This window comes from Lytechinus variegatus, chromosome 5 (assembly GCF_018143015.1).
Source record: "Lytechinus variegatus isolate NC3 chromosome 5, Lvar_3.0, whole genome shotgun sequence".
Lineage (NCBI taxonomy): Eukaryota > Metazoa > Echinodermata > Echinoidea > Temnopleuroida > Toxopneustidae > Lytechinus > Lytechinus variegatus.
The window spans coordinates 33,986,145-34,005,909 of record NC_054744.1 but is presented as its reverse complement, the minus strand read 5'-3'; the positions used below and the strand labels follow the sequence as shown (position 1 = coordinate 34,005,909).

The window sequence follows — 19,765 nt, the reverse complement described above, 5'->3', positions numbered from 1 at the left end:
CAATAGGCCTATACAGAGTTATATATAACATTGGGCAAATCTAGATAGATTTCTCATGAAATGCTCCTCAGGGAGTCACTGAAATGACAGAAAGGACCGTTTTCTGGAAAGATGCCATAAGATCTGTAAAATGTTCACATGATACCTGAGAAGTCACAATGGATTGAATTGAATGGCCAAGATATTTTTCAAACTTCCATACTGTTATTAATGATAAAATCAAAACTATTAGATCTTCAATTTATGAATATGAAATATACAGGTACCACAACACATTCCAATGAATTACAAAACATTTGTTAGCAATGTAATTAGTACAAGGAATCTGTATCATGTCAATGGTTAAGTTTACCAAAGGATTCAGACAGCAAAATAAACAACTTTCATTATAAAAAAAAAACATCTTGCTCTATGGGTAGAAGGTCAAAAAAAAAAAAATTAACCAATTTTTAAGAAATGCAAATCCATATAAAACACAATTTCCATTTTGTAGCAAAATGAAGAATATTTCTTTGGAGTTTGGAACATAAAAAACCCATAATATTCTTATCTGATATCAAATATTAATGACATTTCAGTGTTTTTTTAGATTTGCTAAACATTCACCAATTCAAATAAACTTCTTGTTGGGGGCCCTGTTGCAGAAAGAGTTGCGTTTACACCTCAAAATAATAAGCACAAGTCCCAAATAAGGGTGCCTTATTGGCTGAAAATCAAGTTGCACAAGATTTTTTTTGTTGCGTTTGATCGCAACTCTTTTTGCAACGGACCCCAGGTGTACCTGGCCTTTTACTATGATGATTAATAAGCGGAGTTTGAGCAGAGAAAAAAATATTTCATTCTGAACAAAATTTCCATTTTTGTAGCAAAATTTACAATATTTCTTTGGAACATTATCGTTATATATCAAATATAAATGACATTTTCAGTGTTATGCTTGTCAGATTTCAAATCAACTTCTTGTTCAGGAGCCTGTTTCATTAAGGACTTGCAAATGTTGTTACTTTCCCATTATGGCAACTACCATGGTAACCTTGATTCTGATTCGCTGCTGAGCCCTGTTGCCATGGTAGTTGCCATTATGGCAAAGTTACAACAGTTGCAAGTCCTTTATGAAACGGGCCCCAGTTGTACTTGGCCTGTAAGCCAAGTTGAACCTGGTCACACTTGAACAGAAATAGTATTTTCTCCTGAGCTGTGCTTCTTTTCATGTCTGAATAGCTCTGTTTGTGTGATATACCTCATATGACATTGAGAGCATTTATGGAGATTAATCCCATCGTGTTTACTAACGATATGCTTGGTAAGGAACGACCTGAATTTGAATGTCATTTCACAATACCTGCATTTATGCACCACTGCTGTGTCTGTGTGTTTTCTTACATGGATGGCGAGGGAGTGTGTAGATGGGAATATATACTTGCATATGGCGCATTTATATGGGTTTTATCTCTGTGTGATTTCATGTGCTTATTGTAACTTTTTTTGTACCTGAATGACTTCTTACACTTAATGCACTGAAGAGAGCCTTCCGTGGGGTGTTCAGTTGTTCTATGGATCTTCAGTGCTGACTTTGTTTTGAACGACTCTTTACAAGAAGAACAGTGGAATGGCTCCGGGGGAGAGTGTTTTCGGAGATGCTTTTCGAGGTTGTCCTTGAAATAGAAGCTTTTCTCGCATTTAGGACAGCCGTGAAGGGGAGCGTGACTTTGCATGTGATTCGTTAGATTGTTTTCGTACATGAATTCCTTCTGACATACCGTACACTTCAAAGATTTAGCAGAGTGGTGAGGAGTGGCGTGCCTTTTCATATGATTCTTGAGACTGGTTTCAAACATGAAATTCTTTTTACATTCCGAACACTTGAATGGCTTTTCTCTAGTATGTGTTCGCATATGCTTCTCCAGGTTCTGCTGGAAGAGAAATTCCTTCCCACACTCGGCGCATTTAAGCTTTTGGTGCGTTTTCATGTGTTTATCAAGGGAATGCTTGTGAATGAACGCTCGATAGCAAACGAGACAATCATACTGCTTCACTTTAGCGTGGGTTCTTATATGGATATTGAATGCAATTTGCGATTCGTATGTCTTATCACATGTACTACACTGCCACTCCTTCTTCTTGTGGCTATCATTTATATGTTCTAGCAACTGATTTTCTTTCCAGAATCCGTCTTCGCATTGAGAACACTTATGGTACTTGGTCCCAGCATGAATGACGGCCACATGCTGCAGCAAACTACTCTTACTCATAAAAGAACTGGGGCACTTTGGGCATTTGAGACTAATTTCAGTTTTTGCGGGGCTCTTTCGCTTTGGTGCTTTGGGCGGATCATGCTTTTTCAAATGTTGACGAAGGCTGAACATACTAGTCAAGAGCTCCCTACATATATGACATCTATAACGTTGACGGTTTTTTCCTTTTGTAGAACTCGACCCTCCCTCACCCTTGGTATTCGAGGAAAGACGTTCTGCAGTAACTGCTCTATTTTTTCCATGACTATGTGGATACGAAGTAGGAGTCAACACTTTCTTGCTCTTGGAACTCGGATTAGAACATGATGGCTTCTTTCGTTTGCCTTTATGTGGATGTTTCTTGGAAACAGCCCTATGGTAGAACTTTCTATTGTCTACAAAGTACTCATGCTCATTCTCATTGGTGTGGAGTCTTAGGTGTTCAAAGAGGGAACCTTTAGAAGGGAATCCCCTCCTGCAAGTGGAGCAACAGGATACCTCTTCCTCAGTCCTCTGTTTACCAATGAGTGTAGCGAATTGAGCGATGGCAGCAAATCTCAATGGATTGTTCCAGTATGGAATTGGTTGATCAGAATTTGGATGATGGCTATCAATGGGTTCTGAGGGTTCTTCTTTGACAATTGATAGGATTGGTTTCTCGTCTGCTGATGCATGGTCGATTGGTATCTTGTGTTCATTCTCTGTGTCAAAAGAATTGGGTGGTTTGTATTGATCTGAGGAAAAAAGGATGATAGGAAAGAAATCTTATTTGAATATGAATTCTGTGATCTGCAAAGGCTGGTTGGACAGAGATCACTAAGTTCCAGTAGGCAAGTAACGATCATGTGCATTTCCAAAGACAGCGCATACAATCAATGGCTACAGTACTTAATGATTATGACAAGCTGATACATTGCTCTACAATGTCAAAGCATCAACTAATATATTTCATGACTGATACATACTCCAAATAGTGCTAATAATAGCTTATTCACGAGTTGGTAGTTTTATGATTTTAAAAAAAGCTAAGAAATTGATCACATACTGTAGATTTTGCTGGTTACCCATACCAACTGGACTGATTTTTGGTTAGGAAAAACAGTATTACTCAATTAAATATTGACCAAATTTCTAGGCTACATTGCTGGCATAATTAGATATGTAGTGCCCACTACCCAGGACCAAAATCCAGTTGAAACCAATTAGAGCAAAACCAATTGAAACCAGTTGGCCAACTGGTTTCAATAGGGAAATTGGAACAACTGGTTCCAATTGAAAACCAGTTGCCAACTGGTTCCAGTTAAAACCAATTGGGCAACTGGAACCAGTTGGCTATTGGTTTCAATTGGTTTTCAATTGGTTCCAGTTGTTCCAATATCCAATTGGAGGCAACTGGTTTCAATTGGTTCCAGTTGAAACCAATTGGAGGCAACTGGAACCAGTTGAAACCAATTGGTTTCCAACTGGATCCAATTGGAACTTCCAGTTGGAATGAACTTAATTAGTTACAAATTAATTAGCATTTGCACTAACTATTGCTCATGCCAACACAGAAGCAGTGTTATTTGTCTATTAATACCAATGTAAAGGGCATTGATAAAATACAGACTTTCATATGTATATATTCATATTGGAGTTCTTCAAATATATGTATTTTTATTTGATGTAATTTGGTAACAGTTAGTGGTGTACTAATTATCTTTGAATCTGTTTTTGATTATAATCTATAACATTTATGAACATGGTTTTCACTGCTAAGTATTGGAAACACTTATCTGAAAAAAGTGTGGAACTTCAAATTGAAAAAAATTTAATAGATACATTGCAAATTATGATGAATCGCATAAAACATTAATCTGTGCACACTGTCAGAAAATATGCAAATTAACTGGTTTCAATTGGATCCAGTTGGGTAACTGGAAAATTTCCAATTGGAAACCAATTGGAAATCATTTCCAGTTACCCAACTGGATCCAGTTAGGATTTCCAGTTACCCAACTGGTTCCAGTTTTATTTCCAGTTGCCCAACTGGTTCAAATTAGAACTTAGTTACCCATCTTTCCAGTTAGAAGTCATCTCCAGTTACCCAATTGGTTCCATTTAGGATTTCCAGTTACCCGATTAACTGGTTCCAGTTAGAAATCATTTCCAGTTGGAAGTCATTTCCAGTTACCCAACTGGTTCCAGTTAGGATTTCCAGTTGCCCAACTGGTTCCAGTTAGGATTTCCAGTTACCCAACTGGTTCCAGTAAGAAATCATTTCCAGTTGGAAGTCATATCCATTTACCCAACTGGTTCCAGTTAGGATTTCCAGTTGCCCAACTGGTTCCAGTTAGGATTTCCAGTTGCCCAACTGGTTTCAATTGGAAATTGTTGAATTCCAGTTAAAACCAATTGAAACCAGTTGAAACCAATTGAAACCAGTTGAAACCAAAATCCAATTGAAACCAGTTGGATTTCCAACTGGTTTCAATTGGATTTTGGTCCTGGGTAGGCAGGGCACTTCGAAGCGTGGTACAGACTGACAATCAGTGGGTGTTTCATATTAAGCTATTCCTAAGTTACCGCTTCTTTATGAGCAAGTGGTGATCCTTTCTTAGGAACTACATCAACACCAAAAGAAATCTGGTGTTATCATTCCACAAGAAAGGCTCACCAGCCATTTGTAAAGTCGCTAGTAACTTTATACAAACAGCTTCACGAAACACCCACCAGCCTACACAAACTGCGACTAAAAAACTGGCAGCTGATGAACACAACAAACCTAATTTTTCACACTCATCATCAGCCCAAATTCACAACGATGGTTTTGAAAACCAATGGTTTATGCAGATTTCATGTATAAATAACGCTTAATGTAGCGCGTATTTGGCGGTGTATAAAAATTCCATTGCTGATGCAGTTGTCAGTGTGCGCCAAATTAACACCTCTTAACATGGTAAAAAAAAATTTATTCCCAAGTCCACTGTTTGAAGAGTGGACTCATGAATAAAAAAGAGCGTGGATAACCACGGCAACAGGTGTCAACTTGGCGCACTGTGACAAAATCGGGCATCAGCATCGGACGTTTTTAATATACGTGGCAAAATAAGCATAATTTTTACATGAAATATGCATAAACCATGCAACGGTGGGTTTTTAAATCCACCTTTGTGAATTCGGACCATTAATTTTGACATGTGACAGATCAGAAACTGGATAGAATCTTGACAGAACATAGAAGAAATGCATGCCTCCACCATATTACCTGACCTTTGTCATTTTCTACACATTTCATATGGTCTTAGTGACCTTTGACCTCAAGACCCCCAAATCTAATCAGATCATCTTCACTCATATATGCATGCATGAGCAAAGTTAAGTGAGATTTTAAGTTTGGGCTGTCACAAGGGCAAAATCATCCATCACCCTTCATTGCCAGTCTTGCCTATTTTAAAGCTAAATGAAAGTAGTTGCAGTTAAAACATTGATTTCGTGAGAAAGTCTGTAAAACCAAGGTTAAGTATTATCATATCATCACGGATCTAAATCTGGTACAGTTTAATACATAAACTGAACTTTGTGAAATCATAAAATCTAAGCTGAACAAGTGGAATGCCTCTGGCCGTCTCACCTGCATCACGAGATTCAACATAGCAGCATTGCTGACTTTGAAAACTACTATAACTCGCACAAGATGTTTAGTGATACTTGGTTACTCTTATTTTCACGTTTTATGAACTAGAACAATACACTTACAGAGATAGGATGGTAATTCAACAAATACCCCCAAGGTGGCCAAAATTCATTGACCTCACATGACCTTTGACCTTGATCATGTGACCTGAAACTTGCACAGGATATTCAGTGATACTTGATTACACTTATGTCCAAGTTTCAAAAGTCAGATCAATAAACTTGCAAAGTTATGATGGTAATTCAACAGATACCCTCATTATGGCCAAAGTTCATTGACCTTTGACCTTGGTCATGTGACCTAAAATGTGCACAGGATGTTCAGTGACACTTGATTACTCTTATGTCCATGTCTTATGAACTAGACCAACATACGGTACTTTCTAAAGTTATGATGGTAATTCAACAAATACCCCCAATTCGGCCAAAGTTCATTGACCCTAAATGACCTTTGACCTTGATCATGTGAACTGAAACTTGCACAGGATGTTCAGTGATACTATACTTGATTACTATAATGTCTAAGTTTCATGAATCAGATACAAAAACTTTTAAAGTTTTGATTGTAATTCAACAGATACCCCCAAATCGGCCAAGTTCATTGACCTTGGTCATGTGACACGACACTCATGCAGGATGTTTGGTGATACTTGATTGACCTTATGTCCACGTTTAATGAACTAGGTCCATATATTTTCTAAGTTATGATGACATTTCAAAAACTTAACCTCAGGTTAAGATTTTGATGTTGATTCCCCCAACATGGTCTAAGTTCATTGACCCTAAATGACCTTTGACCTTGGTCATGTGACATGAAACTCTAAGAGAATGTTCAGTAATACTTAATCTACCTTATGGCCAAGTTTCATGAACTAGGTCCATATACTTTCTAAGTTATGATGTAATTTCAAAAACTTAACCTCGGGTTAATGGGTTGATGTTGACGCCGCCGCCGTCGGAAAAGCGGCGCCTATAGTCTCACTCTGCTATGCACGTGAGACAAAAACGATCTCATCGAAGATCGCCAACACAGATAGGCACACATGGGACAGTGTATATTGTCATTGCTGGAATAAAGACCCGACGAAAATGTCAGAATCCGCACATATTTTGCTTATTGCTCAGCAATTACACAATTGTTTCCAGAATCCTTTGGCACATATTTTTTATTCATACAAACAGACACTTGGGTGTTCATTATATTGGATTCTGTAAAAAGACATTTTGAGACCATTACCACAACTGGCATTTACCTTTAAGTCATTTAAGGCAATTAGCTTTTTGAAAAACCAACACGTTTCAAACGAAATAGATATAATAAAACTAAATAAATTAATGATATATGAATAGGGCCTACCTTTTTGCAGAGTTGCCTCAATATCATCCCCCTCTAAAATTTCTTGCTTGATGTGTATAATACCTGAAATAGGAGGAACAATGGTATGCTGAAAATGAGAGCATATATAATTCACACAATAAAAATTATTATACAAGGTGGGTATTTCATAAAGCTGTTCCTATGATATAACTGGTGACAATTTCCTGTCCTACATAATAGCTGACTTTAATAGCACCTTGGAACATGTTCGAGTCATGCGTCAAGTCTTGCGTAATTTTACGAACAGCTTTACGAAACACCTATCAGGTAATTGATGTAAAGTAATGTAAAGACAATTTATCATCCTCCCTCTCAAGGTCAACGATGCAAGGCAACTCCATGGAAGATTTTCAGTCTCAACAGACCATGCTATACAAGTTCCTGTTGAGTCTGAAATTTTCACAAAGCAATATGCAAGTGACCTGAATCATAACCTTATAATATGAAACTCATTGGTTTAGAACATCTTGAAAGTTAGATTTACAACTGCAACACCAAGTGCTGTATATTTCTGGCTCTCAGAGAAAACACATTTAATAGTTGCAGAATGCAAATAGATGCACTTGACAAAAGTCAAGGTCTGTTGAGGTCAGGATTGGCTGGATAAAAAAATACTGATGGAAATAGTGCCTTGATAATAAAAAAAAAGAAAAATAAGTAGTTGGAAATTTAGCCTACAAAATATACTTTGTCTTTTCAGGTATTGCTGTGGTGTTTCTCGAGCATATCCTAACATAATCCTCTACCTCTCTGTACATCTTAACCCTATCTAGGCCAGGGGGAGGGGGCCTCGGAGGCCCCCCTCAACGAATTGCGCAATATTTTTGCCGCGTGAAATTTTTTGACCGCGCCGCTTGCTGACTTTTTACTTTCAGGTCTTGCGCAACTTTTGAGACCAACTTTGTGTCACCCGGGTACATGGTTCTGAAATTACGCAACATTATGTAAGTGCATGTCAGACCAAAAATTGCTCAAAAACGTGATTTCGTGTACAAAGTCAATGCAAATTGTGTTTTCAACCAAAATTCATAAATGTATGATTATTTTTAGTTTTGCTGGTCTAAATGTATTTATTTTATGCTTTTTATGATCACAGAAGAGTCACCAACAAATTTCATTGAAAAAAACAATGAAAAACAAAAGGTAAAAAAACAAAGAAATACATAAGAAATTACAAAAAACAATAAAATACATAAGAAAATTATTTGATATCGCAATTTTTTCATTTACACTTGCTAAGAACACCACAAAGAGTTTCTATACCAAAAATTAGTACATTTGGAGCTTTATTTAGGGAGTTAGAGGAAAAAGTATGATTTCGCATACTAATTACGCATAAATTAGCATAATCACTTAATAGCGATTCGCATGAAATAAATTACTATACAATCTTGTAGATTATGTCCCAGGCAACCCACGTGCCAATTTTCGGCGCAATCGCGCGGTCGACGGCCGAGATCTTAGGGGGGGGCCTGGGAGGCCCCCCCCCCCGCCATATGAACTCCAAAAATACCCCGGCCTAGATAGGGTTAAGGACTTCTCAGCACTTACAAGATTGATCAAGTATTTCCCATATGGGCAGATAATACCTAACATTTCCTGGGTAATTGCCAACCCTTGTTGCAGTGACCAGTACAAACAAGCTCAATGTTCAATAATCAGCTATAAATGGCTAATCAAGGTTCTTGTGTGAACTCTTCTGTCAGTGGGATCAGGTGGCTTACATGTATCTACAAAATTAGCTCCAATGGGCAAGCTGAAATTCTGCCCCTTGCAATGTCTGATGCTATATGAATGTTTGCTTGTATTGTGCCCTTTCAACATTTTGATAAACAGGGCTTCTTTGGTTGCTTTTCAGATTGAACTTTCTGGTAATGTATAACAGCCTTGCCCACATTTAACCCCCCCCCCCCCTGTATTTCGCCCTTTTCCTCAAAAAGGTGCCATTGCAAAATGCCCCCCCCCCCTTGACCACCACCTCCTCCTCATATGTGACTGAACCTAAATTTTGAGACTTGTATTCAATTCAAACCTTCATACACACCTCTTTTGATCTGGTCTTGGGATGATTCATCTTGTTCCACATACTCTCTATCTATTACTTCTTCTTTGAAATCCAAGGTAACTAAAATAATAATAATAATAAAAACAAACAATATCTTAACAAATCATCGAAACAACTACATCATTCACAGCAGGCAACTTCGTTTTTTATCATCAGGGGCTTCTTTTCACAACTTACTATCTGGGCAGACAAACAAACTGGGCGGTATATATACCTCACGCTATAGATTGTTACAGTTGAATGGTTAAAACTGCATCATGTGACGCTATGCTATTCCGTCTATCGTCGTCTCAGGGGTTTGAATCAATACTGTACATTTCTTCTATCAAACCCTCTGATATAGTACTCGTACCCCTGAGGAAGGGACCACAAGTTGTGTTTCTATGCGTGCATCTAGCTGGCTCGAGCTCACTGGCTGTGATTTGCTACTGCTCAGTCGATGTACACGCAGCCAACGGGCACGCTGGCTGGCAAACTGGATTTATTGGTTGTCCTGGCCAGCAGAGCAGCCCGGAGAGTACCACTGACATAAATTTCAATTTAAGTGATTTAGCAGTTCTAATTGAGATTAAAGTTACACTAGTGATTCTGAATCTGAAATATAATCAATTGTGGATAGAATTATGTGATTATCCATGAGTATATACCAGGATTGTAAGTATAGCGGGAATTATTTTCAGAGGTTGGACTGGCATTACTATTTTTCCTGAGGGGCGAAGCCCCGAGGGAAAAATAGTAATTTGGCCAGTACAACTGAGGATAAATAATTCCCTCTATATTTTGAAATAAAGGCCTGGTATATCTGTTTTATGACCTTCATTTAATAAGGCATATAGAACAATAGTCTACCTACTCTTGTGCACGTAGATCATCTTTTCTTAATGCGCTGCGCAGACTGATCTACTTTTCCCGAAACCACGCGCTCAGCGAAACGCGGATTTGTGCCTGCGCCGTCCCTTCACGGGACTTGCCCGGTAGATTCAACTTGCTGACCGGTGCGCCCGAGAGATTGCATGATCTGTGACGTCAATGATGGAATAGTCGACTATTCCATCATTGACGTCACGGAATAGCACATTTTCTTCAGTGGGCGTTTCATTTTCAACATCATCGCAAAATAGTGAGAATATGTTTGTCACATGATGCTATTCAAACCAATCAGCATACAGGATTCATTTTATGTAAGATATAAAACAAAATATAGACTGCTCTGTATTCGGATGACAGTGAAAATCATCACTCCCTTGGTGCTTTTCATACCGGCCCTTCTATCACCACTCAGCCAAGGCCTCCGCGTGATAGAAGGATAAATGATAATTTACACAGTCATCTTCATAACATTGCATAAAAAGATACCCATTATAATGCTATATATGGGGAAATGTAATAACTGCCAACCCCCTCCCCCTGAATAAATACGATATGAAAATCACCCTCATCTTGAAACCATGACCCAGGGCTTCAACTCATCCAAAGGCATCCAAGGTTGGCCTATATGGATGCATTAATGACTGGTGCCAAACTGCCAATGCTCCTTCACAGGCTCTAGATATGTCATGTACCGGTACTCTAATTTTTCCCTTTGAACTAGGATAGATAGTGTAAAAATGTGCCATTTTCAAAAGTGGCCATTCACTGTTAAAACTATCAGAATTTGATCACTGATGACCAATCATAAAACCCTACTAAAAGTACTAATCATATATCATCACCAATCAAATTCATGATCTGTATTATATAATCTTTGAGATACATGTATGTCTGGTATTCACTTCATATCAAACAATACACTTTGAATTATTCTTTTCCCCCTATCTCTCCCCTTTCAACTTTTTTTTTTTTTTGGGGGGGAAGGCCCCTCCAGGATCTGTTCTCTATCTTTACTTCTGTTCTTTCTCCTTCAAACCCCTTTTCCTGCATTTTTTTCTTTTTCTTTTTTTCTGTCCCATTTATTCTGTCTTTTTTTTATTTGGGGTTGGGGGAGGAAGGCCCCTCTGACCCCGCTGGATTGGTTTCCTCTATCTATAATGCTGTTCTTCCATACCCCTTTAAAAAAAATTCTTCTTTTCCCCTCTCTATTCTCCCCTTTTATCGTGTTTCTTCTCCATTTCGGGGGAGGAGGGGGAGGCAAGGCCCTCCCAGCCACCTGGATCTGTTTTCTATCTATATTTCTGCTCTTTTCCCTATTTCCCCCTGTACTTACCGTAAATTTTCTTTTCTTCTTCTAGATGCACAAGATACAATTTATCGCATGTAGAATTTGAAATTATATCTGTGATAAATTGTCATCTCACAATACCAATTTCATTTTAGGAGAAAATAAAATATTCAGAAGATAAAATGACCTCAGAATACCACCCATATAAGCCTTAGGAACCATTTAATGGGCAACTTTTCCTCAAAACCTTGTTATTTCACTTTACTAGACCTGAGGGTATAATGCAGAATGGAATGAAATGCACATAATTTTGCAATTCTAGCTAAAATAAAAAAATGTAAACCCTGGTTATGACGTGTTCCGGCAGGTTGTCATTACAATATCTAAACAGTAATAACCGCTCTTTCTGGGAAATTATTCCACAGTTTCTGACATTTTACTGTCATCCCCATTGGTGAGTGGAGCCAAAGTCCAACGTACTTTAGTAGAACAACCAATTTACAGAGACTCAAAGCATTTTCATATTTTGTCTGTATATACGTGTAGGCCTATACAATAATATCATGCATTTTTAGTTATTTTAACAGAGCTGCTGTCCATGTACTACAAGATTGTCACGGACAAGAGGAAACTAATCTCAATTCCCAAATTTTGGGAATTGAGATTATTTTCAGTCTTGATCTGTGGATGACTAAGCTAAGATTTACCTTTCTGTTCACCTTCGATTTCATTCTCCATCACTTCTTATTTGAGTAATTATCTGTGTGAATAATAAAAGGTAACAATGTTAGGGGGTTTAAAAACACACTGGGAAGAGAATCCATGGGAAGGAGGGGGGCAGCAGGGTGATTGTTATGTTAAATAACCTAGACTCTAATGTCAGGGGAAGCGGGGGGGGGGGGGGGGGGGGGGGGGGGGGGTTAAAGTAAATAACAGGGGAAAAAAAAACGAAACAGCATTTCTACTAAAAAGCATCACCTTAATTCTCTCCTTTATATTGTCTTTCACATATTTATTCATCTTCCTTTCCTTTTCTTTCTATAATTTCAAAGAATGACGGAAACCTTTCTCTTGTACTCTTTCTTTCATCCTTCTTTTATTCTAACTTTCTGTTGTTTTTTTTTCCTTCAATTTCTTTCCTTCTCAATTCATCTCTTTTCTTTCTCTCCTTCATTCAGCTCCCTTCCAATTCTTTATATTTTCTACAGATCTACTGTGTGTGGGCTTCTTTGTTGATCTTTGTTTGTGAATTGTCCTTACTTCATTTTGTGAAATCTGATCACCCTGTTTACAACTTTTAGAACCCTTACCATGACAAAAATCTTGCTTTGGAGAGCAGTATACCCCAGTTTCCCTTATCATCAAATCTCTTCTCCCAGTACTACAAACCCTATTGCCCTCAAGCATGAAATTTAAGTATAGAAACACCTGTTTCTTGACCTCGGTCCGAAGATAATACACCCCAGCATCAACGGTCACAGCAGGGGGCCACACACGATGGATTGCAATGTGTGTAGTTCTGATGAATGCATGGAGTTCCATGTATACATGCGTTGATAGAAACTTTAAATTTTTTCTTCCTTTCTTTCTTTCTTTCTTTCTTTCTCTCTCTCTCTCTTCCTTTCTTTCTTTCGTTAAGACTGTATCATTGCGCGAGTGAACGGCATGCATCCCATATTTTCTTGCTGGACGGACAGAAACTATATGGGATGCATCGCGGTCCTTGCATGCTAAGCATACCGTAATTTTTATTCCGCTTACTTTCCTTATTTCGAGGTCGATTTTCTTCGTTCGAAATTGAAAATGGACTAGTATTGGATGTCTGAATGTAATATGCCTTTGAAAACGTGATTAATATCGAATACAATAATTTCATTCCGAAGATCCTTCTACAGGCAGACAAGTCTTACGTAATAGCACAGCTGTTGTTTATCATTTCGTCCTTGGCTCAACGCTCGTTTAGCTGGCCCGTGGTGGTGAAATTGAGACAAGGGGATTACCTGGCCAAGATGGGTTTATCGGGGTTGGAAATGTTGTTTGAGATTTTCCAAACGAAAAATGGGGTATACGACCGCAGTTTGCAGTCCGAAGTGCGGTCGAGAATCAAACGGGAAATTTTGTAATGTTAGATGAGGATTTTTGTTGTCACAAATGGGCTTCTGACCTCAGTGGGACAAAATTTTGGGTGGAAAAATCATGCTTTGGTGTTGTTTCTTTTGTCCTTTTGCAAAGCAATCTTCAATACCGTTAATCGGTATGGCCTTTAAGGCTTTATGGGAGTGCCTTATTGGAGTTTCCCATAATCATTTTCCCATATTGGCCCTGGCACGCGCCTCTACCATGTCTACTAGCCTGCTCTAACGTTAGTATACCCAGTTGTTGTGTATCCGGACGGGTTGTGTGTCCGGACGATCAATTTTAGAATGTCATTTGGAAAAATTTACCAGCAAAGTTCCATCAGTTTTTAGTACAAAATGTTATGAAAATATTATAAAGAACAAAATAGAAAATGATTACAAGTAATGGATTCATATTTTTAGTGTAATCCACAGACAAAAAAAGAAGGCTTCAAAAAGATAAAGTGTCTGGACATCCGACCCCCCATCCTACTGATCACTGATGTAAATTAAGATGGGGGATCATGGGGATTGGTAACAGGGAGCTCCCGCCCTCGCAGCAGGTGGGAGCTCCAGCTCCCGCCTTGGTTAGGGGATCGGGTGTCCGGACACTTTATATTTTTGAAGCCTTTTTTTTGTCTTGATCTTTGAATTACACTAAAAATACGAATTTAACTAATCATCTTCTATTTTGTTAAAATATTTCCTGACATTTCTTACTAAAATTAAACATTGATAAAACTTCCGGCATTATCGTGATCCAAGTCCCCGGTGACTCGGATCCACGGACAATTTTTCACAACGTAAAACATGTCCTACCTGTTTCTACCAACCTCCATCGTTGTCTCTTTTCAGTCTCCACCAAAGATTGTAGAGCGCCGCGTACGCGAGCTCTACAATCTTTGGTCTATCTTCACTTTATTGGCGTTATGAATCAGATCGAATTGCATCTATATACTTCTTTTCAATCTCTATTGCTTTAGTTAGTAAATTAGTACTTTTCATATAAATAAATCATGATTATATTCATCTTTTTATGTTTCCCACACTATGAAATTTGCTTTATTTCGTTTACATTTTTACTAAATAAATCGGCCCCTATATCCCTCGAACAGTCTCAATTGCTTTATTTCGTTGATTCCTAATTTACTAAATAAATCAGGATTGAATAATCTTTTCAATCTCCATTGCTTTATTTCGTAAATTAGTACTTTTCATATACATAAATCAAGATTATATTCATCTTCTTATGTTTCCCACACTATGAAATTTGCTTTATTTCGTTTACATTTTTACTAAATAAATCGGCCCCGAGTATATCCCTCTTCTGCAGACATTGCTTTATTTCGTTTATCCCTAATTTACTAAATAAATCAAAATTGCATCTACTTCTTTTCAGTATATATAGGCTTTATTTCGTCGTACTTTTTAATTATGCTATGAATAAATCTCATGATATGTTTGTCAAGATTATGCTTTATTTCGTCTATCACGTTTTTACTAAATAAATCAAAATGCATATCTCTCTCTTAACTGTCTCCATTGCTTTATTTCGTAAGGTACGTAAAAAAAATGTCGGTCTATAATTACTCCTCGTGATTCAAGTCCCCCTTCATCCGAATTAAACCACTGTGTTACTTGTTTCCTATTTTCGATGATGAATTATTAAGATCAATAGAATTGAATTAAAACAGTATACTACTCCTCGTGATCCAAGTCCCCTCTCCTAAAAATACAAAACGGCAATTAACCCGTTGATATTCATCTACCCCTCATTTCCCTCCTCTTCAAAACCACTCTGCCACTTTTAGACAGTTTCCTAGAGATGATTAATAAATATTTTCGATAATAAGAATCATTAAAATCAATGAAAATCACATTAAAGACACTATTTAACTGTCTAAAGAAGTTTGAATTAAAACAGTATACTACTCCTCGTGATCCAAGTCCCCTCTCCTCAAAATACAAAACGGCAATTAACCCGTTGATATTCATCTACCCCTCATTTCCCTCCTCTTCAAAACCACTCTGCCACTTTTAGACAGTTTCCTAGAGATGATTAATAAATATTTTCGATAATAAGAATCATTAAAATCAATGAAAATCACATTAAAGACACTATTTAACTGTCTAAAGAAGTTTGAATTAAAACAGTATATACTACTCCTCGTGATCCAAGTCCCCTCTCCTAAAAATACAAAACGGCAATTAACCCGTTGATATTTCATTTCCCTCCTCTTCAAAACCACTCTGCCACTTTTAGACAGTTTCCTAGAGATGATTAATAAATATTTTCGATAATAAGAATCATTAAAATCAATGAAAATCACATTAAAGACACTATTTAACTGTCTAAAGAAGTTTGAATTAAAACAGTATATACTACTCCTCGTGATCCAAGTCCCCTATCCTAAAAATACAAAACGGCAATTAACCCGTTGATATTCATCTACCCCTCATTTCCCTCCTCTTCAAAACCACTCTGCCACTTTTAGACAGTTTCCTAGAGATGATTAATAAATATTTTCGATAATAAGAATCATTAAAATCAATGAAAATCACATTAAAGACACTATTTAACTGTCTAAAGAAGTTTGAATTAAAACAGTATATACTACTCCTCGTGATCCAAGTCCCCTATCCTAAAAATACAAAACGGCAATTAACCCGTTGATATTCATCTACCCCTCATTTCCCTCCTCTTCAAAACCACTCTGCCACTTTTAGACAGTTTAATAGACATGATTAATGAATATTTTCGATAAAAAGAATCATTAAAATAAATGAAAATCACATTAAAAACACTATTTAACTGTCTAAATACTCCTCGTGATCCGAGTCCCCTTCCCGTGTTAAGTTCGTTCAATTTCCCATAGGAGGGGACTTGGATAACGAGGAGTACTATTACTCGTGATCCAAGTCCCCTCTCCTAAAAATACAAAACGGCAATTAACCCGTTGATATTCATCTACCCCTCATTTCCCTCCTCTTCAAAGCACTCTGCCACTTTTAGACAGTTTAATAGACATGATTAATGAATATTTTCGATAATAAGAATCATTAAAATCAATGAAAATCACATTAAAAACACTATTTAACTGTCTAAATACTCCTCGTGATCCGAGTCCCCTTCCCGTGTTAAGTTCGTCCAATTTCCCATAGGAGGGGACTTGGATAACGAGGAGTACTATTACTCGTGATCCAAGTCCCCTCTCCTAAAAATACAAAACGGCAATTAACCCGTTGATATTCATCTACCCCTCATTTCCCTCCTCTTCAAAACCACTCTGCCACTTTTAGACAGTTTAATAGTCATGATTAATGAATATTTTCGATTATAAAAATCATTAAAATCAATGAAAATCACATTAAAAACACTATTTAACTGTCTAAATACTCCTCGTGATCCAAGTCCCCTTCCCGTGTTAAGTTCGTCCAATTTCCCATAGGAGGGGACTTGGATAACGAGGAGTACTATTACTCGTGATCCAAGTCCCCTCTCCTAAAAATACAAAACGGCAATTAACCCGTTGATATTCATCTACCCCTCATTTCCCTCCTCTTCAAAGCACTCTGCCACTTTTAGACAGTTTAATAGACATGATTAATGAATATTTTCGATAATAAGAATCATTAAAATCAATGAAAATCACATTAAAAACACTATTTAACTGTCTAAATACTCCTCGTGATCCGAGTCCCCTTCCCGTGTTAAGTTCGTCCAATTTCCCATAGGAGGGGACTTGGATAACGAGGAGTACTATTACTCGTGATCCAAGTCCCCTCTCCTAAAAATACAAAACGGCAATTAACCCGTTGATATTCATCTACCCCTCATTTCCCTCCTCTTCAAAACCACTCTGCCACTTTTAGACAGTTTAATAGTCATGATTAATGAATATTTTCGATTATAAAAATCATTAAAATCAATGAAAATCACATTAAAAACACTATTTAACTGTCTAAATACTCCTCGTGATCCAAGTCCCCTTCCCGTGTTAAGTTCGTCCAATTTCCCATAGGAGGGGACTTGGATAACGAGGAGTAGTATTACTCGTGATCCAAGTCCCCTATCCTAAAAATACAAAACGGCAATTAACCCGTTGATATTCATCTACCCCTCATTTCCCTCCTCTTCAAAACCACTCTGCCACTTTTAGACAGTTTAATAGACATGGTTAATGAATATTTTCGATAATACGAATCATTAAAATCAGGGCTGCCAACTATCACGCAATCTGCGTGAGTCTCACGCATTTCACCCGATTCTCACTCTCACGCTGATCATAGGAATTCTCACGCTGAACCCCGAAAATAAAGAGAAAAAAAGTTTATTAGCCTATATCGGATATTCAATAACATTATAACCCGGCCAGGCGAAAGTTTCAAAGTTTTTAACCACACAAGCGCAAAGCTAATATACCATCAATGCAAATTGGTTTCGGTTTGCCGCGCAAAGACAAGATATTGAGTTGCGATTGGCTTACTGTATTCCGCGTGTGAGTGCGGGTGGCGTCGAAATTTTACTATGAAGCGGGGGTTTTGTGCGCACGAGGCACAACGAGCGATCGAGTGTCAATGCAATGCCAGCAGCCATGCCATGCGATAGCCCGCCGGCCCGGCGCTGAGATGCCGCGCCGGCGCCCGCGCAACTCAGTATACTTCTACTTCAGATTTCAGCCGGTAGGTAAGTTGTCTCTTGTCTTGTCTTGAAAATATGTTTTGATCAGATCCTTTATATGCCATTATTATGATAGTAAGAATGACTTTGGAAGGATGCTTGTATAAATTGATATAGTGCTATGAACTATGTTGTGTGTATTCTATTGAGAACGAAATTTTGATTAAATTTTTCTCTAAAACGAGTGTGATTGAGGGTGACACTGACTGTCTCTAATACCACTACACGAGCGGTGATTAATTTAACTGGATGAGAGGTAGGGAAATGGCTTTGCTAATTGACACCCAGTATGGACAGCCATCATAATGACCACTTGTTCTAGTATCGTCTTGGGGAGCAGCAGATAATCACAGGTTGAGGTTTCACTGCTATTATAAAGAGAGTTGATATGGAATAATGCACTTAAAAATGTGGATTTTTTTTCAAGGTAAGTGAACTTCATTAAAAATAATCAATTAACCTATTTGAATCCTGCCTTATGTATTTATGGAATCAGAGTTAAAAGTATGTGCCAGATTGCACCATTTAAATTGCAAAATTGTAAAAGCTCCCTACCGTGGAAGGGGGACACCCCCCCTTCCACACCATCCCCCCCCCTCGGGCGCTCCGCGCCCTCGGGCTTGGTCGCTTCGCTCCCTCGCAGTGTCTCACTCCAAACTCTTCTCAAAGGTTGGTAGCCCTGTTAAAATCAATGAAAATCACATTAAAAACACTATTTAACTGTCTAAATACTCCTCGTGATCGGAGTCCCCTTCCCGTGTCGAGTTCGTCTAATTTCCCATAGGAGGGGACTTGGATAACGACTAATACTACTCCTCGTTATCCAAGTCCCCTCCTATGGGAGATTGGACGAACTTGACACGGGAAGGGGACTCGGATCACGAGGAGTATTTAGACAGTTAACTAGTGTTTTTGTGTGATTAATTTTGTCTTATTGTTTTGATCATTGCTTCATCAACTAGGAAGAATATACCGCCACAGGAGAGAAAAGAAAAAGACTATTTTTGTCGTTTGAAAAAGTGTCCGAGTCAGTTGTTTTTGTGTCAATGGGAAAACGTGTGGTGGAACTGGAAGGAAGTCCCCGCTCAGTGAGAAGCTTCGCACAGTTTCGCATCGCGAACAATGAATTTCTTTTGAAAATCTTCCAACCGTGGATTCTATTGAAAGATTGCTGATATTTGAGGTGTATCTCAAGTTTGTCCCCAGTGACTTGGATGACGATAAGGCCAAACTTCCTTTGTAAATTTTTCCAAATAGTATACTCTCTTAAATTGATTATCCGGACACACAACTGGGTCTGGGTAACTGTGTTTATTAGTGCATCTCGAAATTTTTTCAAATTTGACGTTTCCTTCTCTTAAATCCTTACTTACCTCAAGGCTCAGCTCAGAAGTAGATCTAAAGTACCGTAAGTAACGTTTCAAGTTGGCTGACGTGACCAAGCTGATCAGAGTCAT

The 19,765-nt window shown here is 38.0% G+C and overlaps 1 protein-coding gene across 1 annotated transcript; it reads right to left on the bottom strand.

Annotated features, from left to right (window-relative positions):
• Positions 1 to 402: 402 nt before the first annotated feature.
• On the bottom strand, positions 403 to 19,714 carry LOC121415978 (zinc finger protein 883-like). The gene is made up of 5 exons (XM_041609390.1): positions 19,682 to 19,714; positions 12,218 to 12,270; positions 9,332 to 9,412; positions 7,267 to 7,329; positions 403 to 2,968 (listed from the first exon to the last, which is right to left on the bottom strand). The coding sequence occupies exons 2-5, from the start codon at positions 12,246 to 12,248 to the stop codon at positions 1,380 to 1,382; spliced, it is 1,764 nt and encodes a 587-aa protein (XP_041465324.1). The 5' UTR covers positions 12,249 to 12,270; positions 19,682 to 19,714; the 3' UTR covers positions 403 to 1,379.
• Between the last annotated feature and the right edge of the window lie 51 nt (positions 19,715 to 19,765).